Source organism: Leguminivora glycinivorella, chromosome 10 (assembly GCF_023078275.1).
Source record: "Leguminivora glycinivorella isolate SPB_JAAS2020 chromosome 10, LegGlyc_1.1, whole genome shotgun sequence".
NCBI classification, from domain to species: domain Eukaryota; kingdom Metazoa; phylum Arthropoda; class Insecta; order Lepidoptera; family Tortricidae; genus Leguminivora; species Leguminivora glycinivorella.
The window spans coordinates 12,690,538-12,717,651 of record NC_062980.1 but is presented as its reverse complement, the minus strand read 5'-3'; the positions used below and the strand labels follow the sequence as shown (position 1 = coordinate 12,717,651).

Sequence of the window (27,114 nt, the reverse complement as noted above, 5' to 3'; positions counted from 1 at the left end):
CTGTTTGGTTTGGCATGAAGCAGTGGTCTCTCGGCCCTCTCGGGGCACTGATAACAGGATAGGTGGATGATATCAAGCGGCACATTGGCTATCACCAGGTCCGCCATGGACCGGCTCGGCAAAATATGGAGAATCTTCATCACAAATGCCACTAAAATGCGACTTGTCAGGGCATTAGTATCTCCCAATTTTCCCATATTTCTTTACGGTTCTGAGACGTGGACTTCAAGGGAAAAGAAGATAGATTTCCTAGAAATGTGGTGCTGCAGAAGAAAGCTAAGAGTATCCTGGACAAGGTTCAGATGCGATGGACCAGCCAAGTCAAGGCTACACTTAGTGGCCCACTCTACGAATGCGTAAGGAATGTCGATGCATTGTTAAGCTTGCTACCACCCCTGATGTGACGACCACGACCACTCTGCCAAGAGTGTGATGACAAAGAAGAAAACAAGATCGTTCTTTGACTTAAGTATATTGACCGTACTTACCTTTTTGATTTTTGTCTTCGAACTATTTAATGTCCAGGATGTTAGCGATTATTGTAGCCCTGACACCAGACTTGGTCGATAGTCTAACAATAGTCTATCATACCGCAAAGAAGAATAAGTATAGGTACCTATATATTTAATAATAAAAATAAGTTTTTGGAAAAACAAAAAAAATATCAAATGTTATTCTGATTAATAGCCACTTTGCCTACTTTAGTAGGCACACAGGAAAAAGTTTGTGACTGAAAATGTTCCTCCGAGACAAGCAGCAATATCTAAAGCAGATGAAAGCCATACAAACTAATACATTGCATTTCATTCGTATTTTAATTACTGTATGATCAAATATGTTCAGAGCCAAAAGTACTAATATTTATATTTATACCCATGTAAAAAAAGTAATTGTACAATCATTGATATAATCATTGATATGTTATTGTCTGTATGTTGTAGGGGAGAGCGGGGTTCAACGTGCCGATTTTAAGAAAACGAGACATATTTCGATTTAAACTGAAAGATATACTTATACTATGTAACGTAGATCATGTAAAATTTTATGTAGTTTTTGTACCCATATGCTATTTTTAGGAAAATTTCATACAAATTATTTTATGGCCAATTTTATACGAAAAGTCAGAGGAGCACAATTTACCCCATCGTGGGGCGACTTGTGCCGGTAGTGGGGCAAGTTGTGCCGCTTCTCCTTAAAGTATGTAAAAACCGATAAATCCGTGTGCAAAGGAACAAAACAAAACAATAACTCGGAAATACAATTTAATCATCAACATGGTAACAGTCTTATAGCTTAAATTAGCATCTTATCTTGACTTTTGTACTTTATAATGAGATCAATCAGTTACACATCTATTTGACTCAATAATAAAACATAAAACTTAATACTATGTATCTACTTTTATATCTACTTTAACAAAACAAGCATTTTTTTTTGTTTTTTGATAAATATTTATCACAAACAATTCAGTTTTAAGTGAAAATCAACAAATAAACATTTTTTTTACCATTAATCAGTCAGAGTCAGAGTAGTCTGAAAAGCAATTTGGGCAAGTATAAGTCATATGAAGCTAATTCGGCCTCCTCTTCAGCATTAAACACCAACTTACGGGTGTACCCCACTGCAGGTGTTTCCCCAAGCTGTAATTTCTTTACATATCTTTGTAAAGTGGTATGACATATTTCCAGCTCACGGGCTACTGTCTTTAATTTTCTGCCGTCTTTTATAACTGCTTCAGCGGCTTTTTGAAGTAATTGCCGGGAAGTGGTACCCCTGTTAGTCTTCTTTTTGTAAACTCTCATCCTGACAACAATATAGATAATGATCAGAACTACACGGGGTTAGTTGTGCCGTAAACGGGTTCATCGTGCCGCGGCACAATGAGCCCCGGGTTATCGGCACTTTGAGCCCCTTTGGCAATACAATTAAGTATCATCAGATTTTTAGAAACACGTTGAGCACATCGTTATTATACACAAAACTCAAGCTGCTTAAATAAATCATTAACACTCTAAATAAGCGTTTGAAATAATAACTCGCAAAATGTAAAAAATAGACCAAAAAGTAAAAACACAAAAATATTTACTTACGTGACATCGAAACAGCTTGTGGCAGCGAGCTACTCAGAGCGCGGCGCTGACGCAACTAAGATGGCCGCCGACTGTGCGCGGCGGTAAAACATTTCAGGACGAAGCAACAAAATGTATCTATCTCTTTTACTCTCGGAGATATTGCCATCGGCACAACCTACCCGCGGCACGTTCAACCCCGCGTTCCCCTACCTACGCCATGAAATTAGGTAAAAGTTTTCCAACACAACTGTGATGTTAAGTTTAAGGGTAAAGAAATTATGATAGAAAGTTTATTTTATATGTCGGTGTATGAAGAATTTTGTCCAGCACTGTATAGGTAACACAATGAACACATTCCCGTTCAATTTTTTTTAGTTATACACAACGTGACAATTATTATAGGTAGTATATAATTAATTATTGTATAATTATTAAAAAAATAAAAGTAAACACCATGATTATTAATTTTATTCAAAAGTTCATATAATGTTACCCTTACCTTCAGAAAAGTCTTTAGAACATTATCTTACATGTGCACGATTTGCACATACTTAACTTTAGTGGCACAAACCAAACCAGACATGTGCACAAAAAGTAGTAAAACGAATATAACTACAAAATAGGTCACAATTATGTGTTTCGTTAAATATTATAAGTATAATTATATTTTTTTACAAATTATTAGCATAATTTTGTAGGCTTTCAGCCCGCGACGTTTCGATAAAACCGTTTTTTTCGTCTACTGAAAAGTCATGTCGACACACATGTACATTTTGGAAAGCGCAACGACGATTGCTCCAAATTCCAACCACACCTATTATAAAAAAAAAACTACTTTTCGGTCTGCCTGTTTCCTGGCATGTGCCGTCTATGGTGATTCTTGGATACCACTCATTTTGTTCATATTTCGAGGTCAGACATGTTTATAGCAGTCCCACTTAAACTTCTTTATTTATTGAATAACAGTACAATTTTAATAAAATAATAAAACACTGAAATACTTTTATACTTACGTGTACTTACAAATAAGAAAATTGTCCTAATGTCCCTGTCGTTCGGTAGAGTGCCCAGAAGGCTGGCCGCACTGACCCCTGGATAGCTTATCTGGAGCGTAGTTCCATGTATCTGAGGGTTTTTTTTTGTGACATGTATCCAATTTATAAACTACCTGCGTTTCAGTGGAACGGTGCATGCATGTTGTACACGGAAAAGTAATGGAAGCAACGCTTTATAGCGGCCAGGATTGTGTCATACAACATAAATAAGTCGCCAGTCAGCGGACTTTTTGCTTTCAACTGGAGGACAAAAACCTTCATATGACCGTTTGTCGTGCTTTAGCACTGCGTTGAATGAAGTTTAAGGTAGAATACCTAAATGGGACACAGTAAGTAAATACTTATACCTATTTAAAAAATGACTCCTCGCGTTAAAAAAAGACAAAAAGTAGCCTATGTCACTCTCCATTCCTTCAATCCACTTAAAGAATCACGTCAATTCGTCGCTCCGTTTGGCCGTGAAAGACGGACAAACAAAGAGTCACTCACACTTCCCATTTATAATATTTGTACATTTAACTATACAATGAACTACTTCCGTTCCGACCATAGACCAGTGCGAGTCAAAGTTCGTTTCAACATTAAACTTCACCGTAAACAGCTTTTTATAAGAAAGATAAGGCGCCTAAATAAAGACACATTGTTATTGAATCACGATACATTCAACTTAGAATTAAGAAATAGTTTTGACACACTCGACCAATGTTATATAGATAAGGATGCACAAAATCAATATGATGCTATTATTACCAGCATAAAAACAGCCAGCAGTAAAATTAAACCAAACAGAAAGAATAATAACAAATTGACTAAAGACACAATCAAATTAATTGAGGACCGGGAAAATACTAAAAATGACAGAAAAAAATACAATATTCTAGACACACTCGTGAAAATAGAAGTATAAGACAAGATATACGAAATTTTAACACTAAACTAGTCGAAGTAGCTTTAAGGACCCATTCATGTCTCCGAACGGCAAAACAAGGCATAAACAAGGAAAGACCTTGGATCACAAGCCTTCGAGATGCAAATGGAAAAAAATGTACTAGCAGGGACCAAATCACTGAAATTGCCACAACTTTTTATAAATCTTTATACTCTTCCGATTCATCACTTTTATTGCCCAAAAACTGTAACTCCAGTCCGAGCCCCGTCTTCCCAATAACAGACTCCGAAGTAAACGCCGCTCTCAAGAGCATGAAGTACCAAAAAAGCCCTGGAGTAGACGGCGTTACAACCGAAGCACTCAAGACGGGCAAGGTTACTTTGTTACCTCACTTAACAAAATTATTTAACTCCGTTCTTTACACTGGCAAGGTCCCTTCCAAGTTTTGTCATTCTGATATAGTACTTCTGCACAAAAAAGGAGATAAATGCGATATAAATAACTATCGTCCAATTAGCCTAACATCCCATTTGTATAAATTATTTATTAAAATAATTGAAAATAGAATTGCTCCATTGCTGGACAAACATCAGCCACCCGAACAAGCCGGATTTCGACCTAGCTTCTCAACCACTGACCATCTACACACCCTTAATCAAATAATAGAAAAGTCCAACGAGTTCAATGTCCCCCTATACCTTGCTTTTGTTGACTACAGCAAAGCTTTCGACAGCGTGAAACACTCCTCCATATTCTCCGCCATGCAGAATCAAGGTATACACCCGGCATATATTGAACTCGTTAGAACTATCTACAGTAATAGCACCGCTAGCATTAAATTGCACGCACCCGGTCCCGTATTTAGCATAGAGAAAGGCGTCAAACAGGGCGATCCGCTATCTCCGAAATTGTTCACCAGTTGTCTCCAAGAGATATTTCAGAAGCTGGCGGTCTCATGGGAGACTATGGGCATAGAAGTCGACGGCAAGAGGCTGACAAACCTGCGCTTTGCTGACGACATAGTCCTCTTCTGCAACAAATGCTGCAAGATCTTAGCACGGCAAGCCTTGAGGTAGGACTTTCAATGAACAGAGCAAAAACCCAGTTGATGACCAATCAAGCTGAGGATAGAATAGTGGTAGATGGGCAGGATATACAATACGTCAAGGAGTATGTTTACTTGGGCCAGATAGCATCCTTCGAAAACAGGCAGTCTGTCGAAATCGATAGACGTATCAAGAATGCCTGGAAGAGCTTCTGGTCCATGAAAGCGCTAATGAAGGGTGACCTTCCTCTGTGTCTTAAGCGCAAACTCCTTGACATGTGCATCCTGCCTATCATGACTTACGGGGCACAAACTTGGTCATTAACTGAGGCTCTAAAGTTGAAACTCAAGGTTTGCCAGCGAGCGATGGAGCGTAGTATATTAGGTGTTCGTAGAACTGACCGAATCAGAAACACGGAACTACGCTCCAGAACTGGAGTTGCAGATGTGGGCGTCAAGACCGCTAAGCTAAAGTGGGACTGGGCTGGACATGTCTGCCGCATGCACCCGGAAAGGTGGGCCAAAATATTTACAGACTGGGACCCGCGAAACACCATAGACGGGGCAGGCCGGGGTGCAGGCAGACCAAAAAGGAGATGGCGGGACGACCTGGACGCATTCTACCCGAAATGGTGGGAAAATGCCAACAACAGGGTCGAGTGGAGAAAGCGAGGGGAGGCCTTTGCCCAGCAGTGGGACACAAAAGAGGCTAATTAAAAAAAAAAAAAATGAACTACTATATGTGTATCTTTCCCATTACTTAACGTGCACAGAGCGCCAAGAGCAGTGAGTACTAACAACTATCAAAATAAGTACATTAAAATTAAGGGATAGTTACTATCCCCCGATGATCGATTAACCATACAAAGGCCCTAATTTTCCTCCCTGTATAATTTTGAAAATGAAAAAAAGACTTTCTATTTTTTTTTCATAATTTTTAAAACTTCAATAATGTCAAAAGCGAGAGCGAAAAATTTAATTAAATCGTTGATTGACTTAGTTCAAAACGTCCAGTAATAATAAGGTTTCCTATTTTGTTTTTATTAAAATATTATGAAAGCAAAATCAATTAGAACTGACAAAAATGCACCTGGCTTGGCTACGTTCACGACAATTACGCCACCTACCATGTGAACTTGAAGTGGCAATTGTCAAAAAATGACATGTAAACAAACATAATTATATTTTAACGATTTTGCGTTAATTTTAAATAAATCGAATAACAAGAGCTACTATTTGAAGTGTAATTTAGGTAGATAGATTATAACCGTGTTTTTTTTGTTTTCCGTTAAATTCGACACGTTTATCTAGGTTCATTATCAGGAACCAACCTGTATATCACTTTTAGTTAAATTCGCAAAAAAAAATTATTCATAATTTTCATACATAATAAATGAATTTATGAGTGTGAGAGACCCTTAAGAATAACATTCAAGTTAGTGTCAAGTGATTGACGGCACATGTCAAAAGAAATAACATTAGGAATTGGTAAAGGTTGTCACACACGTGTTTAGTAATTATCTTTATTATTGTTTTAATAACTCGATAACCGTAAGAGTTAACACGATAGTTTCTTAGAGAAATTAATTGTATTTGATTTAAAGAACCTTCCCTTAAAGTTACGGAATTCAATAAAAACAGGTTGTAGATATAATAATAAAAATCAGTTTCCAAAGCATTACTCACGGTATAAACTTCCAACCCCAGACCAGAAAGAGGCAATAAATTGGTGCTGGCAAGGCATAAATAAGGAATCTTAAAGAACATATGAGTAATGGTAGAAGTTCTACGAGCGAGTGATATGGTATTCGCTAAACCTCCGTCCCGTTAATGCCATATAAAACAAGTCTAAACGTAAGTACCTAGTCATGTCCGCGGCCACAGAAATATCCGACACGGGCCTGTTCCCAGGCCAGGCCTGAATCTTTAAGCATAATCTTTTACGGTAGAAAAAATACTAACAGCGTATTGAACAATATTAGGTAAACAAAGCTTAAATATAATTTATTATAATGTTTTGTTTTGACATATCACTTGTTACGTTTTCTTTTCAGGGTGGCTAGCCGAATGGCACAATCGCTCACGAAACGCTCACGAAACGAAGCGCTAGTAGATATCTATCTCTATCGCGCTTGCGTATTGGCGCGACAGAGCCAGCGGCGTATCGCTTTCGTTTGGCGTCGGAGAAATGCCATTCAGCTACGGGGCCAGGGTGGCTAGCCGAATGGCACAATCGCTCACGAAACGCTCACGAAACAAAGCGCTAGTAGATATCTATCTCTATCGCGCTTGCGTATTGGCGCGACAGAGCCAGCGGCGTATCGCTTTCGTTTGGCGTCGGAGAAATGCCATTCGGCTACGGGGCCAGGGCAGCTATCCATTTAGTCCTTTGATCCAATTTCCAGTGTGCTCTAAGAAACGAATAGAACGTGCAACGAGTATAATTTATGCCATTATTTTTACAATTAACAACGAAACATTATACTACTCTTTGGAAACAACATTGCTGCCCCATTTCAAACATTACAAATTGTATTATATTTTATGATTTTTGACAGCCCGTCGTCACTCCATAGTACGATCGGGTCAGGCAAGCGATGATTGCCAACATTACAGCCCAAAAAAATGTTATCGAATCAAAATGACAAGATGATATGTAGTGATTCAATGCTCTTTGAGTTTTGACAGACAAACCACTTTCAGTGTCAATTTTGACCACCGCAACTGCGATCGCTTTGCTTGCCCCCTCCATGCACTTCGCACGAAACCAATAGATCGTTTTACGCATATAAATACGTATAACTTTGGTATCAATTAAACCAGCAACTTAACCGGACGGACTTCACCTATTGAGTTATTGTCCTAATGTTACCCACCACGTACGGGCGCACAGTGCACACGAATATTTTTTATAATAATCTTGCTATGGACCAATCATAGTATAAAAACGACATAGCAACGATATGTGATGTCATACATAATGGCTTTGGTGATCGTCCGATCTTCGAAATCAGTCAACGACAGAACGTCACTCGACGAACTCCTTCCGCTAGTTAATATTCTAATGTAAACAAAAATGGTTCGTGATTATTTTGAAGCATCGTCAATTCGTCATATTTATTTTTGACTATCAATTTAGTTACCTATTTATTTTCTTTTCAGGATAATTCAGTGTTTTTGTTTATACTCTCAAGCGCGGTGTGCTGTCAGTGCGCTAATATTCTTTATGTGATACCCTTTACCTCAAAGTCTCATTATATCATGTTGAGACCAATTGGTTTGGAGCTGGCCCGCAGGGGACACAATGTGACAGTATTTACCGCCTTCAAGGAAACTGACCACGCACCAACCTATCACCAGATTATGGCTGATGACAAAAAGATCTGGGATGTATCAGGTACCTACCTATTTATTTTATTTTTTATTTATTTTATTTGTCGATACGTTAACATGACTTTACAGTGAGCTAATACGCCATGAAACTTAAATAACACATAACAATGTATAAAAGTAGATTTTACCCTTACCTACCCAATATAACATCACATTATACTCGATGGCCTAGCATCCTCAAGCATTCATTTCTCATAGTTTTATTACCTATTTAGTCTTAATACAATCTTAGCTATATACTATAAATAAACATGATTATATGACCATGATTTATAATGTGTATAATGTATATTGTCTGTATATAAACAAATTGATAACATTCAAGGCATACTTTTTTTTTAATTTCAGGAAAAATGGAAAAATTCACACCTAAACCTAACCTAACCTAAATTCACGCTACTCTAAGGCGATTGAGAATTGAGGGAAGGCATGGATAAATTCGCACACATCCAGCAGCCCTCTGGCGACGTTGGAAGCGCGATGGCCCCGGCAAGGCCAGAGGTCGCAGGTTGAAGTCCTGCCGGAGGTGTGAATTTTTCCATTTTTCCTTTAAGAGGGGGTAGAGCAGGGAGAATTTTCAGAATCTGTCAAATTACCCCATTACACACACAAACACCCTTCACTCACACTACCTCAATTTACTGTGAAAGGTCAGTGACCCTTAATTTTTTTACGGGCGTTATTTTGAGTTTGTAGTTAACTACTGACCTCCTCTGAAAAATTAAAACTGTAAAAAGGTTCGCTTATAAGAAGACAGAGATAAAATCCGTGTAATCTAGCTTTCCTCCTCTGTTCATGTCTCATGTGAATTTAATTTACTTACCTAAATATGTAGATAACGTTCCTTACTCAGTTGATTGTTTACCTAGGTGTATTTCAAATTACTTTGCACTTCATTTTGCGTTACTTTTCTACATTTAGATAAAAAATCGTCAGCCTGCCTATCTCTGCAAAACATTAATCAAAGACGCGTGTGAAGGCCGATACCTCCAGGCAGACAACTATGGTCGCGTGATAAATGATAAAACATCAGGCTGTCCCTATCGCACTATTTGTAAGTGCGATAGGGACGGCACGATGTTTTATCATTTATCGCGCGACCATGATTGCCCTGCGCAGGTCTTCAGAGGCCTGTACGGGAAGCATGGTCGCGCGATAGACGATAAAATATCAGGCCGTCCCTATCGCACTTAGAAATAGTGCGATAGGGACGGCCTGCTATTGTATCACTTATCGCGCGACCATAATTGCCTGCCTGTGCTGCGCATTACGTATATACGGGTTGTATTAAAGACTATCAGATATTTTCTTTATTCTTTTTGGTCGTTAGGTTTTTTATCATTTATTTTAATACAAAAATAAAGCATGTGTATAAAATTAAACCTAATGAATAGAGTACAGAGCTAGTAGCAGTCAAGTCAGAGACACAAAGAAAGACAAGGAATATCGACGCATATCTTATCCAATACCGATACCGCCATCGCCATCTGCATCAGACTCTTGATCTTACCCAATTTCCGAGTCTCTTCTCTTAATTTCAGTTCCTTGAGTTGAAAATGTTGAAACTCATACTTAGTATTAAATAAAACACAAATACATATAAAAATCACAATATAATTTTAAATTATGGCTTAGGCCCTGTACCAGTTGCAGTCGCCACGTCTGTAAAGCCCCTTGTAGTTTCTTTTAAATGGCTAAATACCTAGATGTCATGTCATAAACATCTGTGATGTAATTGAAAATTAAAAAACATCGCTCAAAGATAAGGTTCAAATTAGCATGGCAAAAAATACAGTGCAGTCAAAATACCATCAAAATACGAAAAAGCATATGTCAATGTCAATATCACTGCCGTATGCCGTATTTCAGGCCATAAGGGCTGTTTTCTCAAATATGAAAAAATCTCAAAAGCAGAATTTTAATAAGACTTTCTAGGAAAATTATTTTGAACTTGATATGTAGAACAATTTTTAAAAGTTGTACAAAAAAAATCTGAACTAAGTTTGTAACTATATGAAAAGCATTTTTATCTTAGATTGCATATTTTAGTATCGTAACGAATTTTCTTTCAAATAAAAAGATAATTATTAGAATAGGTTGACGGTGTCTACCGTAAACTGGGGTTACATTGACCGATTTGGGAATTTAAACTTCTCTAGTTTCTACATTTAATGGGTATTTTTACCCATTAAATGTAGGAGTAAGAGAACTATAAATTCCAAAATTGGTCAACGTAACGTAACTAAGAAAGAAAAAAATGAGACCATCAACTTTTTAAGTCTTTTCCTGCTAAAAATATAAAAAGGTAACAAAATAAGTGATATCAGGATTATTGTTTTCTGTCACGATGCCTGCACGTATCAAATGTTTCTTTTTAACCCAGTGGTTGACTGGTAGAGAAGGCCTTAAGGCATTATGTCCACCATTTGTACTTAGTGTTTTATGTGCAATAAAGAATAAATAAATAAATAAAATAATGTACGCAGAAAAAAAAGATGTGATCAAACTTAAACTGACATTGGGGTTACTTTGATACACTATATTTTTTTTAATGATAATCGAATGTAATTCCTTACAAAAGTATTTTATCTCAAGAAAAGATAAAAAAAATGGTTCGCAGAGTCAAATATTACAACTCTTTAACGCTATTTTGAGGTTACTTTGATCAAGAATAAAAATTACCATCTTCAAAAAACCAACTTTATTTGCAATTGTTTCAATATTTATCATAAGAAGAGATCCAATTATCAGCCTCAACTCAACAAGTACCGTGACATAATCAGACAATAATCAACTATGTGTCATTATGGTCAATATGTTACCCCACACCCCACAGAGTAAATCATTAGTAGTAAATACCTAGTTTGACTTTATGATACAAAATTCAATACAATGGTATAGATAAACACATTTCTGGCAAGCTAATATTCACTGTGAACCTTTTACTTTAATACCCACTTCGTTAGTTTAGAAGTTTATTTAAACATGAAAAATAGCAACAAACTATGCTTTTATTTTGACACGTTATCCGCACTGCCCACGACCATACTTACTTATTCACCGCGTCAGAGCACCATCTAACTATAGAGGTTGGTTAAGCGTTATGATATGTGTAGATTTCATTACCGACTACTCATAACATATTAAACCCTTATTTTTTTGGTCAAATAAATATAATATGCTCGTGACAGGTCATATTTTGTTCGCAATCCGAAAGAGTCAACCCTAGCACTTTTCCCTATTCACCCCCTTCCCGACCCTATTCACCCCAACGTTAGGGTGAGCGAAAATTACTAAATAAAACGTCATATTTTCAAAGAAAAACCAAAGTTCACACTGTCGGAAGATTTTTTGTGTAAAAAATTAGCATGGCACATATAAAAAAACTGCTATCGACGTTCAAAAGTCGGTTTTGGCCATATTCACAATAAATTACGTTAGTTTATACCCGTTCCGACCCCATGAACCCAAAATCTTCAGAAAACGATGTACTATGTAGCCCAATTTTAATTGGTATTTTGGAGGTAACTAGTAAAAATAATTTAGTTTTACAATTGTGCGAAAATAGATTCTCATTTGGCCGGTTTTTTTAACCTGGCCTGGTGGCCTAGTGGTAATAACGTTAGCTGCGTAAGCTGAAGGCCCGGGTTCGATTTCCGGCTCAGCCACTGTGGGCCTTGTCGTTTTTTTCTTTCGTGTATGATATCTATTTAAATATATGTATGTATGTATGTGGACACTTTATTGTACATAAGACAAGTTAGGACATAAAAATACAGTATAGTTATGACGTACAAAGGCGATCTTATCCCTATAAGGGATCTCATCCAACCTTTGAGCGAATTGAAAATTTATTATTTATATGAACTTGAAAAAGAACAAATCAAAAATTATTCAATAAAATAAACTTTTGAACAAAAAAAAACCGCCTTCAAAAATAAGCGCGTTACAAAACACGGAGAAACTAAAAAGCAAAAAATAATAAACCTTTGAATTCAGATTTCTTATCGTATTGCAATAATCTAAACATCCAAATTATAAACAAATCAATTATTTTTGTAGTCGGTACCAGACCTGTTCGTCGCCTTGCTATTGCCTGTTTGCCCCACCCAACCATACACAGGTTTTGCTTTTTAGTTTCTACGTGTTTTGTAACGCGCTTATTTTTGAAGGCGGTTTTATTTTTTTTTGGTAAAAAGTTTATTTATTTGTTGATTTTTAGTGGTTCCTATTGATATTATATGTATCAGTCCTATTGATATTATATGTATGCACACTAGTGAAAGAATTATCCTTTAACTCCTAACCATTGAGGAGTTGACCTTCCATTATCAGCTCAGCCACATAAAATTATTACCATCAGGCGTAAATACTGGTGTACCTTTGAAAGATACACTAAAAACATTACATGTGCCTATAACATTTGAAGATTTCCCTCGATTTCTCCAGGATCCCATCATCAGACCCCGACTTGGTGCCAATGGGACCATCTAGGGGTTATACCCGTACGATCAAAAAAAAAATTTTGAAAATCGGTCCACAATTCTCGGAGATATCGAGTAACATACATACAAAAAAAAAAAAATTCAGTCGAATTGAGAACCTCCTCCTTTCTTGAAGTCGGTTAAAAATAATTTTATTTCTTCCCTAGTTGTATAGTTTCATACTTATGATTTTTATTTTAAAGTAATCCGTTTATATTATAGCAACCATGGGTGATTTTTGCGGACTTAAGTAGAAACGTAGAGGTTGACAGAAGTGTGATTAATATTTCTAAGTGTTAATTTCTTGTATTTAGTCTAACTACGAAGCAATACATTGACGTATAAATTGCGTCCATATACAGAGAGGTCATTCATAAAAATATCACTTTAGGTAACAAGTTATATATCTTTTATACAATGTGACAAGCATTGACCATACATCCCAATTCACCCCTCATCCGACCCTAATCCCCCCTTCGTAAACCTATTCACCCCTTTGCGACCCGATTCCCCCCATTCCTGATCCCATTCACCCCTCAGGCCGCGGATATTTATTCATCCCGTAAATATTCTCCCAACACAGTTGCATCGCTTTCTTCATGAAAACCATTATAAAAATGAAAATATGTCTTATGATTTTCTGTTATACATAAACTTTAGAAGTGTATACACATTCAAAAGGATAATGAACGATTAAAATAAGTAAAAATCCAATAAATTTGAACGTCAACTTTGACAGACATGAAACTGTAAATATATTATTTTCCTACTTTGATTGCGGAAAATAGAAGGAATATGTAACATTATATACATTAGAAATATAATAACATTATATATTAGAAATATAATAACATTATATACCCCCGGAACCCTTTTCACCCCAAAATACGGTATTTATTAAATTGTCATTATGTAAAATGTCGGAAACTACGGAACCCTACACTGACGCGCTCTTGATCGGTTTTTCTTCTTAATGCTATTTAAGAGATAATAAAAAATTACACCTCCCAATTTATAATAAGTTTTTTTTTGCAAAAATTTCATTTTTGGCACAAGCTATTATCGCCGACTTTACCTTTCATTCAACAATCATCTATTGCTCTCCGAGACATGTCTAAAAAACCCTGACTCAATGGGGATACGACGTTTCATAACAGAGTTCCTATGATCACCTTTCTGCTCCATCATCAGATTAGCTCCATGATACCATAATATTGCATTGTCACTTGATTTACATATTATGTGTGCAAAATTTCAGCTCAATCGGAAACCGGAAAGTGGGTCAAATTTAGCTTCTACGTTTTGACTCAAACTAACATACCTACTAACAAGGCACGTTGAATAAAAACTTGTATAAAGGCTTCTGATACTAGATTTGCAATATAGTCATACTAGTTATGAAAAAAAAAGCTGCACTTTTAGATGGAAGCAAGCCGCTTTGCGTGGTGATAGTAGACATCTTAGTAAACGATATTTTCCGAGGATATCGAAATTTCATTCCTTAGGAAGCCGAGCGTAGCGAGGTGTTTTATGAAAATGAAAAAATTCTATCTTTTTATTGTATCGTCCGATTTTGACAAAACGTATCTCAAATGAAAGGTATAGCTTTATGTAATTAAAAAAAAAATTATAAAAAGTAAGAAAAAAAATAAAAAAAGTAAATTTACGTCTCGCACTGAATAACTTCAAAAAATGACAGACGAAATGTACAATGTCGATATATGAGTTTTTTTAAATCAAAGACAGATAAATTCGTAGTTGAAAACTAAATACCGCATCGAAATCGGATTAGCATTTTTTAAGATACAAGTTGCCAAAGTTGGGAAAATTTGCTTTATATGGCCACTTTGAAATTCCTTTGCCAGAAAGTCAGAAATAATATATTTTTCTTACATAGAAAAGTACATAGTGACAGCAGAACTCAAAATAAAATAAAAAATTCCGAGGATATCATAATTTCATCCCTTAGGACGACGAGCGTAGCGAGGTCTGTTACGAAAACCGAAAAAAAATCTAGTTTTTTTGTACGTCGTCCGATTTTGACAAAACATATTTCAATTGAAAGGTATTGCTTTATGTAACTTAAAAAAAAATATTGAAAAAAAAATTGTAAAAAAATGTAAGATTTTTTTTAAAAAAACTTCAATTTTCGTATCACACTGAATAACTGCAAAAAACGGTAGACACGATGTATAATCTCGATATATGAATTTTTTAAATTAAAGACAAATAGATTCATGATTATAAACTAAAAACCGAATTGAAATCGGATCAGTAGTTTTTAAGATACGAGTTGTCAAAGTTGGCTTAGTTTGTTTATATGGTCGCTTATAAATTCCTTAGCTAGAAAGTCAGAAACATTATATTTTTCTTACAGTTATAAGTATGCATTGGTAATAGACATTTCGATTCGGTTTTTAGTTTATAATCATGAATCTATTTGTCTTTAATTTAAAAAATTCATATATCGATATTATACATCGTGTCTACCGTTTTTTGCAGTTATTCAGTGTGATACGAAAATCTAAGTTTTTTTTTAAACTTTTACATTTTTTTCCCAATTTTTTTCAATATTTTTTTTTAAGTTACATGAGTCAATACCTTTCAACTGAAATATGTTTTGTCAAAAGCGGACGACGCACAAAAAAATTAGATTTTTTTTTTCGGTTTTCGTAACAGACCTCGCTACGCTCGTCGTCCTAAGGGATGAAATTATGATATCCTCGGAATTTTTTACATTATTTTGAGTTCTACTATCACTATGTACTTTTCTGTGTAAGAAATATATATTATTTCTGACTTTCTGGCAAAGGAATTTCAAAGTGGCCATATAAAGCAAATTTTCCCAACTTTGGCAACTTGTATCTTAAGAAATGCTAATCCGATTTTGATGTGGTCTTTAGTTTTCAACTATGAATTTATCTGTCTTTGATTTAAAAAAACTCATATATCGACATTGTACAAAATTTGTCTGTCATTATTTGAAGTTATTCAGTGCGAGTCGTAAATTTACTTTTTTTAATTTTTTTCTTACTTTTTTTAAAATAATTTTTGTTTCATTTTTTTTTAATTATATAAAGCAATATCTTTCATTTGAGATACGTTTTGTCAAAATCGGACGATACAATAAAAAGATAGAATTTTTTTTATTTTCATAAAACACCTCATTACGCTCGGTTTCCTAAGGGATGAAATTTCGATATCCTCGGAAAAAATCGTTTACGTTTGCCTGTGTGGTGACGGGTTAAGAATTTCACCACCCCCTTTCTTCCCGTGGGTGTCGTAGAAGGCGACTGTGGGATATGGGTTAAATTGTGACGTAGGCGAGAGGCTGGCAACCTGTCACTGCAATGTCACAGTTTCATTTTCTTTCAACCCCTTACTTGCCAAGAGTGGCACTGAAGCTTTAGTAGTCTCATGTGCTCTGCCTACCGCTTTATGGGATACAGGCGTGATTGTATGTATGTATGTATGTAAAATCGTTTACTATGATGTCTACTATCACCATGCAAAGCGGCTTGCTTCCATCCAAAAGTGCAGCTTTTGGCCAAAAATTCTCCATAACAAGTATGACTAATAAGTTTACTTGTCATAATTTAAAAACAGATGAGACAGACATATCCAATGACAATAAGTCTACACCGTTTTCATGAACTGTCAAATCACCTCATACAACTTACGGCTGTAAGGCAACTAAGTAGGGTTTGTTATTGCAAATTAATTACATATTAATGATTTCTAGCCCGTAAGATATATATTTGCTTTAACAATGGATAGATATTTATGCGGATGAGAGTGTAATTTAGGTTTTTATAAGGAATCAAATCAAACATTTTTAAGCGACCCGATCAGATATTTATCCGGATAAGGACCCTCTCACATCTACCGTCTTGCGATCGTAGCGTCGGGCCAACTGTATGACTAAGCCGGGCTGACGCGGCGGCTTTTTCCATACAGTTGGCCCGACGCTACGCTCGCGAGACGCTAGAAAGAGAGACGATGTTTTTGACGGTCACGGAGCATCACCAATTTTTGCCGGGAACATGTCGTCATATACTTATGGCCCCCTATAGAAAATCAGATATTTTTGCACGGCCGTTCATAGTCATTTTATGCTGGTCACCAGCTGGTATTCCATGAATATCTAGTTGAGTGGAGAAGTGCCATTCAAAACAAGCGCTTTCTAAACAACGATGTATTTAGGTACTTTATAATTAAGTATTATTGTTTTCAACTTACGGTTACGTGTTCGCGGTATGCACAGAGTAAATCTTTAATGAAATTGAGACATTGTTTTATATATACAATTAAATTTGAACCAGAAGCACTATACCTATACCCGCTCGCATTCCCTTTTTTTCTATTCTAAGTAAGAATCGATTAATAAGTATCTAAATATGTATGGATAAATTAAATTGTAATTGTTTACATACAACCTGTGAAGTTTGGTTGACAAAATTTGACGTAGGTGCTGTCATATATATTTTTAAAATGACGTACTGTTAATACCAGCGTAATGAAAATGTATTCCAATGAGTAAAAGAAAACATGAAACTTTTTTCAATTTAACCGAACTAGAATGAAATAATTTATACTCATTCGGTTGTGTTCGTTATTTTCTTTAATAATGTGATATATTTTTATTTATTTTTTATGCACAAGCCATGCACCTTTAAACTTTAAATGAGATTGGATCTCCACCTGACATATTTGATTTACCCTATTTATTTTGAGCACAGTTTTACACTGGTATGGTTTTTCGTGTACGTACACTATTTTCTGTCAAAATATTTGTCAAATTTAATTGTCAACACGGAGCGACCGGCGACACGTCTGCCTCCGATGAGCCGCTCACGGCGTCTAATCGAAAGGAGAATTCTGACAGCAATGGCGAATGTATGGAAATTTTACGATAGTTTAAATTTAAGGTAAAATTTCTGTGTTGCCTTTGAGAGGAAAAATATAAAAAACCTCAAAACTTCTAGTCCATTTATCTGGCTTTTAGAATCACTTAATGTTATAACTAAAGTATTGAATTTTTTTAACAAAGTTTACTAAACGGCGACATACGTTTTTCTCATTTTGGGTCAACTTTGCGTGGATTTATTTATTATACCCTTAATAATTAGAGATTCTGAATAGTCAAAAGTTGTAGACACACTCTTTAAGATAATAACTACATTTATTTTATTTTATTTTATTGAGAAATGTGAGCAGCATTTGTTAAACGCCGAATGCTCTTTTCGAGGATTTCGTACGACCCCCTCTTAATTAAAAAAAATGTAGTACCTATCGCTTGCAGACGTTTCTGCATGATAAAAAAAAAAACAAATTAAGATATACTTAAATAATAATTAGTTTACTATTGAGGTATAAAAAGTGGTACCTACACTAGTAGCTTATGTTCATGAAATATTGTGTTTATAACAACAACAACAACAACATACAATCACGCCTGTATCCCATGAAGGGGTAGGCAGAGCACATGAAACTACTCAAGTTTCAATGTGTTTATAATGCTAATTAAACTTAAATATAAAAGTAGGTACTACATATTTACAACACAAAACACGAAACTGGCAAACGAAAAGTTAAAAAGAACATTGTGGACCAATTTACCCCTGCTTACCTATTAAATTATTTCAACATACATTTCGTTTATATATATTAAGAAATCAAATACGAGTATTGTAACGTATCTGTAACATTATCTTGAAATTCGCACTACGCCGGTCATTATACTCTGTACTTTTAGGTATTTAAAAAAGTAAACAAATAATTTGTACCGCAACTCCATCTGGTGGTTTTTTCAACTTATGAATTTATCTGATTGAATAGATGTTTGCGGCTGTATAAACAACCGATTTAATACGTGTTTAATAAAATAACTAGGTACCTACTAACCAATTATTTTAATATGTACTATAATATAATTAACAGTGTTTTACACGGCTTTTTTTAAATGTATTGATTTATTAGTATCACTCTGATAACATGTCTACTTAAAATAACATGACATGACTGTTATCAAACTAATAACTACAATAAAACAAAATTGTATGACAAAGTCCACCAATAATAGTTATTTGTTATACAAGGGGGCAAAGTTGTATTTTAACGCCGAGTGTGGAATTGAAAAACGAGCAAGTGAAAGGATTCTATAGTTGAACCACGAGCGAAGCGAGTGGTTCGAGAATGGAATCCTGAACTTGCGAGTTTTTTAACACACGAGAAGTAAAATACATTTGCACCCGAGTGTAACACAAAACTTTTCCCCTCACTATAGCGAGGAAACTACAACGCAAAAAATGCGTTTATCACTGCTTCCAGTAGTTCCACAGGTGGTAAATAATCTTTATTACTAGATTCACCTACTTTTATCAATTTTAAAGCAGTTAATTTGACTTTATTCAAGGTCAAATCACTTTACCCACTAGTGGATAAAATGCGTTTTTACCCGCTGGTATTAAAGGACAAAACACGTGTTTCCGAGCTAGTGAGGGGAAAAAAGTATTTTCTATCAGGTATCATTAAGAAATGTCTCAATAAAATAATTTGGTTTTCCCCTCACTAGCTCGGAAACACGTGTTTTGTCCTTTAATACCAGCGGGTAAAAACGCATTTTATCCACTAGTGGGTAAAGTGATTTGACCTTGAATAAAGTCAAATTAACTGCTTTAAAATTGATAAAAGTAGGTGAATCTAGTAATAAAGATGATTTACCACCTGTGGAACTACTGGAAGCAGTGATAAACGCATTTTTTGCGTTGTAGTTTCCTCGCTATAGTGAGGGGAAAAGTTTTGTGTTACACTCGGGTGCAAATGTATTTTACTTCTCGTGTGTTAAAAAACTCGCAAGTTCAGGATTCCATTCTCGAACCACTCGCTTCGCTCGTGGTTCAACTATAGAATCCTTTCACTTGCTCGTTTTTCAATTCCACACTCGGCGTTAAAATACAACTTTGCCCCCTTGTATAACAAATAACTATTAAGTGACCAATATTTAAATAGATTTTATAGTCACCACTTATATGATTATTTATGTTAATGCTTAATTTCGTATTCAGAACAACTCTCTACGCACCTGGTTAATTTTTTTGCTTAAGTACCTAAATATTACCACCATAGGTTAAAAAATCTTCACCACGTTTTAAAACTAGTACGTAACTAGGTACATACCTATAATTGAATTAAGTACAGTACCTACGACATAAGAACCAGTTTGGATTAAAAATATCTAAATGTATTTTTACATACGAAAAACAAGGTCACTCTGTTAAAGTACATGATTAGGATGACTTTGCAAAATGCCATGATAAACAGTTGCGTGTAGGACAAGTATGGTAGGTAACTACACCTTGCAAGGTCACCTGGACACTAAGAGGTCATTATGACGGGTGTATAACATATTTATTTCTTAGCTGTGTCATCATCATTGGCCACAGCATATATTGTAGATGTTTGTTGCATCTCTGTTGCTGGATATAGAGTCCTATAGTAGCAGCGCGGCACTTCTTGCCACAACGACCACATACAAAACGTGAGTCTGCAGGGAATGGTACCGCTCGACGAATGCTTTTCTGTTTTTAGATTTTCTAGCCAGTTACTATCATATACTGTGTATAATTTAGCTATTAGCTATACCTATATAATAGCATAGATAGATCATTTATTTCTATAGAATCCGCATGTTAAGAAATTATACCTTCAGCCGGCCTAGCCGAATTTACAACCTTTGACGCTACGTAGCAATCGAAACGCAATCAGGCTCTGTCCCGCCAACTGCAAAAGTGCGATAGGGAGCTACGAAAACGATATTATCTTAAGCGTTCGTGCATTTGGCTACGTAAGTTAGGTACTCTGAAGTCTGAACAGAAAATTATTTAACTTGTACATATAAGTCTTGTTTTTTCCCCTCTTTCGATTGTTTTTAAGCTGGAGCAATGTAATAGTTATTTGTTTTACAAGGGGGCAAAGTAGTTGTTTAACCACACGTGCCAATATTGATACCCGAGCAAGCGAAATATTCCAATGTTGAACCGCGAGCGTATATGTAGCGAGTGGTTCAAAAAGTGGAATCTTGAGCGTTGCGAGGGTTTCAAGGCACGAAGGTTAAACAAACTTTGCCACCGAGTGAAACACAAAATTTTTCACCACACCAACACGAACAAAATACTAACTATAAAAAACATCAAATTAAATCAAATCTATCAATTTATTCAATATCTATGATTAAAAATCATCATTCATAAGTAAATTCTACCAGCCACCTTAAGACATCAGGTTAAAATTTGTACGAAATTACTTTGCACTCTTGTGAATAAAATCAAAGATAAAATGCAATTTTGCTATCTGTTTTTGAATAGCATAGTAAGCCTTTACCAGTTGGTGTGGTGAAAAATTATTTGCACCGTGGATAATGTCTACAGAAGATATAACTTTTTTTTATTGTTAGTGAAATTTTCAATACAACCTAATTTGTAGTTTTAAAATGAGAATAAAATTCCGTTTGTGTGGAAAGGTCGCGTTCGGCAGAGCTTTGCGGACTTTTAATTGGTTACCGATGTATTTTGTTTGCTTTTATAAATAATAATAATTTTATTTCAGAAGGAGGACGACCTAACGTCTTTACAATGGTGGACATATCCGAAGAATTATTCTATGAAAAAATCCTCTGGGGAGGAGGTTTAGCATCCACCGAGGTAGCACTCAGTTCGCAACAAATCCAAGATTTTCTAAAGCAAGATCACAAATTTGATTTAGTTATAAGCGAAATGTTTTTCCAAGAAGCCACGTATGTTTTGGCACATAAGTACAACGCTCCTTTGGCTCTGGTAACCACATTTGGAAACTGCATGAGAAACAATATTATAATGAGAAATCCTCTTCAATTGGCAACTGTTATAAATGAATTTGTTGCTATCAAAGAACCAAGAAGTTTCCTTGGGAGGTTGAGGAACTTTTACTTTGCCGCTTATGAGTACTTTTGGTATAAAGTTTGGTACATACGTAAGCAAGAAGAATTGGCTAAGAAATATATAAGGAACATGCCGGAACCTGTTCCAAGTTTAGAAGAATTACAGAGGAACGCATCGCTGTTTTTAATGAACAGTCATTTCAGCTTTGACACTCCTGCTGCGTATTTACCTAATTTAGTTGAAATCGGCGGAATTCATCTGACTCATAAATTTGACCCTCTTCCAAAGGTAAAGTAAAATTTTATAAAATGTCATTTTTTATATAATATGATTCAAGAAACATATTGAAATAGGAAATTAAATAACAATAACAGGTATACTGGCTCTGCTGGCTTTTTTCAAAATTGATAATTTGTTGGTACAAATATTATACCTACATACCAAATATTATATTGTCCCATAGGAAATAGAATACGACATCATACCGTCCATCTTTTAGACGTAATTGACGAATCATTACAGCTAGTCATGGTGACCGAAGAATCAATAGGTTCAAAGGTCAATGTTATCGGTTTGGTTAAAATATTGTTTACCAAACTTCGTATGAGTTTAGTTTACTTATTTTAGGTAGGGACTTATCTATTTTTACACAATCTATTTTTGTCGACTTCTAAAACAAAATTTTCGCCCACTTAAAGAATGATTTCTGAAATGAAAACTAGGTACTTACCTTTAATGTATATCCAATAATATCAGTATGTAAAAGGAAGAAAATTAGACTGTTTGTAATCGATCCGCTAGTCCCATATACTTTTAATATTTTCGTTATCTTCTTCCTTATATTCGAAAGTAATACATATATTAATTACTTAATTATTTATACATTACGACATTTATGACAGCATGTACAACATTGTCGGTCGCCACTTTGTATTAATAGATTAATCCATTACATATTCATATTTTGTAGGATTTGGCCGACATTTTGAACAAGTCAACACAAGGCGTGATCTACATGAGTTTTGGATCAAATGTCCATAGTTCAGAACTACCTCTCGACAAGAAGAAAGCCTTCCTGAACGTTTTCAGACGCCTGAAGTACACTGTATTGTGGAAATGGGAAGAAAAAAGTTTAGAGGGCAAACCTGATAATCTGATTATAAGAAAATGGCTGCCGCAAAAGGCGATCTTAGGTAAGTCAATTACATAATGTATTTTAAATTTATCACTATACTTCACCTTTTTTTAGTATTAGAGAGAACGAAACGAATCACGAAGTCTTTTATATGAGACATTTTTGCCACAACTGTCATCATCAACTGTCAGCAATGACATTAAATACAAGGACGAACAATTCCAAACAAAAATGTTCAAAAATCTGGGTCTAAATGACATTTGTCACATTCTTGTTGATGCTAATAACGTTAACTTCTTATCTTTTTAGAAAATATCATTAATGTCATAACCAAGTTAGTGTAATAAGACCTAAGTATCAAAATTGCAAATGGAACTGCGGCACACTAAAAACTCTCCATCACAATACCTTTTATCCATTTTTTTTAGCTGATTGTGTATCCTGTACTTCTTATATGTATTTGTCCTAAGGTTGACGACAACTGCTTCTTTGTTTACCAAATTTCGAAGTCTAAAAAAACACTTCAAATTACAAGGAAAGCCAATTTACCCGAAGTTAATCGTTTTTACAGGGTTAAACTGTACTTAATAAAATAATACTGTGCCTTTTTCCTATAAATAAACTAGTTGTATCTTTTCTCGCAAGAGTATGTTTCATTAAATTGCGGTGTGGGCGATAGTCTAGCAAATTATCACTGCAATTTGTTTTTTCTTTATCATGCAGAAACGTCTGCGGGCGATATTATATATTTTTAAATTAAAGGAAAAATGGATAAATTCACACCTCCGGCAGGACTCGAACCTGCGACCTCTGGCCTCGCCAGGGCCATCGCCAACTGCGCTACGGAGGCCCGTTGGATGTGTGCGAATTTATCCGGCATATATATTTATGTGGCATAAAAGGTGTCCAAAATAACCAAAATATTAATTAAAGACCTAATATTTATAAAATGGTTTGCAGCTCACCCGAACGTCAAAGTGTTTATATCCCACGGTGGACTGATCGGGACACAAGAAGCAGTATTCCATGGGGTTCCAATCATCGGTGTCCCCATATACGCAGACCAGTACAACAACCTTCTGCAGGCTCAGGAAGCTGGCATGGGCAGAATCCTACAGTATCATGATATCAACGAAGAAAATCTAGAAGCTGCCTTACGCGAAGTCTGCGAAAAAGACTCTTACAAAATCAAAGCCAAGGAGTTGTCAGCCAGGTTCCAAGATAGACCGTTCACAGCACTACAAACTGCTATGTACTGGATTGAGTATGTTATAAGAAATAATGGTGCTGATTACATGAAGAACCCAGCGCGTAATCTTAGCTGTGTTGAGTATCATATGGTCGATGTTTTTGCGTTCTTTTTGGCGATCGCAGTAGCATTCATTTTTGTTGTTGTAAAAATCATCAAAGTCATCAAGTATTTTGTTACAAAAGAAACAACTGTCAAAAAGAAATCGAAACGCAGTTAAAATATTTGTGATGTTGCTATATAATTATATTTTTTAACTACAATAAATAGTGATACGTGTTATTGTTTTATTTAACGAGCGTAGTTAAAAAAACATTTTATTGAACGGATGATTATTGATTATTCAAAATATTTAAACGCGTGTACACGGCCTGTAGCTAAGAGTACAAATAGTTCATAGTTCATAGTTATCTCTCTCTGTCGCTCTTCCGTACATCCTCTGTATCAGCCATCCGTTCTTGGTACGTATACGTATGTAATTTTTAATATAGGAACGATGTTAAATATTAGATCTTATAATGATATGGATCGGATACTTCTGTGGGACTACTATTTAGATTAAATAAAAAAAGGAAAATAACTTGAACGTATTTTATTGAAAAGTTGTATTTTAACGCCGAGTGTGGAATTGAAAAACGAGCAAGTGAAAAATAGTTGAACCACGAGCAAGTGAGTGGTTCGAAATAGAATGAACGATAAGTAAAATACATTTCAGTGTAACACAAAATTTTTCCCCTCACTAAGCGAGGAAACTACAAGCAAAAAATGCGTTTATCACAGCTTCCAGTAGTCCACAGGTGGTAAATCATTTTTATTACTAGATTCACCTACTTTTATCAAATTTAAAGCAGTTAATTTGATTTTATTCAAGGTCAAATTAAACTATGGATATCTTAAAGGACAAAACACGTGCGAGCTAGTGAGGGGAAAATTATCTTAGCGGCCTTCGTTCGTAGGCGGAGGTAAGCTAACTCAAAGATTCAAAAGAGGTTCGCCAAACTTCAATGTCAAAAGTATTGTTATTAGTTATTACGTACCTATGTGAAGACTCATCATTTTTAACAATGACATATTGCAAATACTCTAAATATTGCAATTCATATTGTATCAATAAATTATTTCTTGTGATCTCGATGAAGCGTAGCGGTAAGTGTGTGTGACTTTCGTTCTGGAGGTCGCGGGTTCGAACCCCGGCTCGGACCAATGAGTTTTTCGGAACTTATGTGCGAAATGTCATTTGATATTTGCCAGTCGCTTTTCGGTAAAGGAAAACATCGTAAGGAAACCGGACAAATTCCAATAAGGTCTAGTTCCCTTCGGCTTGGAAGGTCAGATGGCAGTCGCTGTCGGAAAACTAGTGCCTACACCATGTCTTGGGATTAGTTGTCAAAGCGGACCCCAGGCTCCTATGAATCGTGGCAAATGCCGGGATAACGCAAGGAGGATGATCAATAAATTATTTTCGAGGCTGGCGAAGCTGTGCTCACGCAGGATCTAAACACCCTACAGCAGTATTATTCCAAATGGAGACTCTACCCGAATCCTTCAAAATCAGAGGTTGCCGCTTTTCATCTGACTAACTGCCTGGCGGATAGGCAGGTGGATGTTACCTTCTGCGGCCAAAAAATTCGCCACAATTCTAACCCAAAATATCTGGGGGTCACGTTGGATCGGTCACTCACATACAGGGCACACATGGAGACCCTATCCCAAAAGGTTAAAACAAGGGTAAACCTTATAAGTAAGCTGGCCGGAACTTCATGGGGTGCTCGGGCTGACGTGCTGCGAACTTCATCTATGGCCCTTGTATATTCTCCGGCGGAATACTGCGCACCTGTGTGGTATAAAAGCGCGCACACCGGCAAGGTGGATGTTCAGCTGAATCGAGTGATGCGAACAATATCCGGCAGCCTCTTACCTACGCCCTCCAGATGGCTTCCCGTGTTATCACACATTGCTCCTAATAAATTATTTCTCGTACTTATCTTAACACTCGTATTGCGCCGTCATTGTTTAGTCTTAGATACTTACTCTTAGATCTGCCTCCACTCTATCCGCCCAACGATAGGATGGCCAGCAGAACGGCGTCCAGTTGGACAACCCACATAGGCCCTCTTGACTTCCCGATCCTCACCCATCCTTATGAGATGGCCAAGCCAGCGGAGACGATGTGCCTTGATCTCGCCTATTATATTCGGTCCAGCTATTAGATGGCACACGATGGCAGCTCTTTTCACGGTCTTAATAGATAACATTACTAACGCCGTGTCTTGCGTGGGCGACGGTCGCGCGACCGTCGCCGTCGCGTCTCATCGCATCGTCTACTTTCCATATCGATAAGGCTTGATTTCGTATGCGTCGCATCGCCGTCGCGCGACCATCGCGCGACCGTCGCCCACACAAGCCACGGCGTTAAATAATAATTATTGGTGAATATGAAATACCTACTTGCAAGTGTTATACTATGTGTCGGAATAAATATGGTACTACGCTATTATTACACCCGATTAAGATCATATATAAGTAAGAGATATTTTTGAATAAGATGTGTAAACTCATATTCTTACATTTGACCGTTTGTCAAAACCTACGAAGCTACATAGACATTTCGGCCGCAAAAGCCCTTAAACCAGCCTTGTCGGTACTGCGTCCACTGGATATAATTAGACAAACATTGGCACAAAACGTCGACGTTTGCATAGGCACCTTTGTCCAAGTGCTCGCTACGTCAGACTTATGAATTCGAAATGTGCAGGCCTTGAAACTACGGACCCCTTGCAGACTGGTACAGTCGGAACCAAAAGTAGATCGCACAACGCTATCAGAGTTTAGACTACTAACTACTACTAACTACTACTAGAAGTAACTACCATT

At 36.1% G+C, this 27,114-nt stretch overlaps 1 protein-coding gene across 1 annotated transcript; it reads left to right on the top strand.

The window, feature by feature from the left end:
- Positions 1-8,069: 8,069 nt before the first annotated feature.
- LOC125230261 (UDP-glycosyltransferase UGT5-like) lies at positions 8,070-24,820 on the top strand. The gene is made up of 5 exons (XM_048135369.1): positions 8,070-8,140; positions 8,224-8,458; positions 21,546-22,144; positions 22,827-23,049; positions 23,952-24,820. Exons 1-5 carry the CDS (start codon positions 8,138-8,140, stop codon positions 24,458-24,460), a joined length of 1,569 nt encoding a protein of 522 aa, XP_047991326.1. The 5' UTR covers positions 8,070-8,137; the 3' UTR covers positions 24,461-24,820.
- Positions 24,821-27,114: the final 2,294 nt, after the last annotated feature.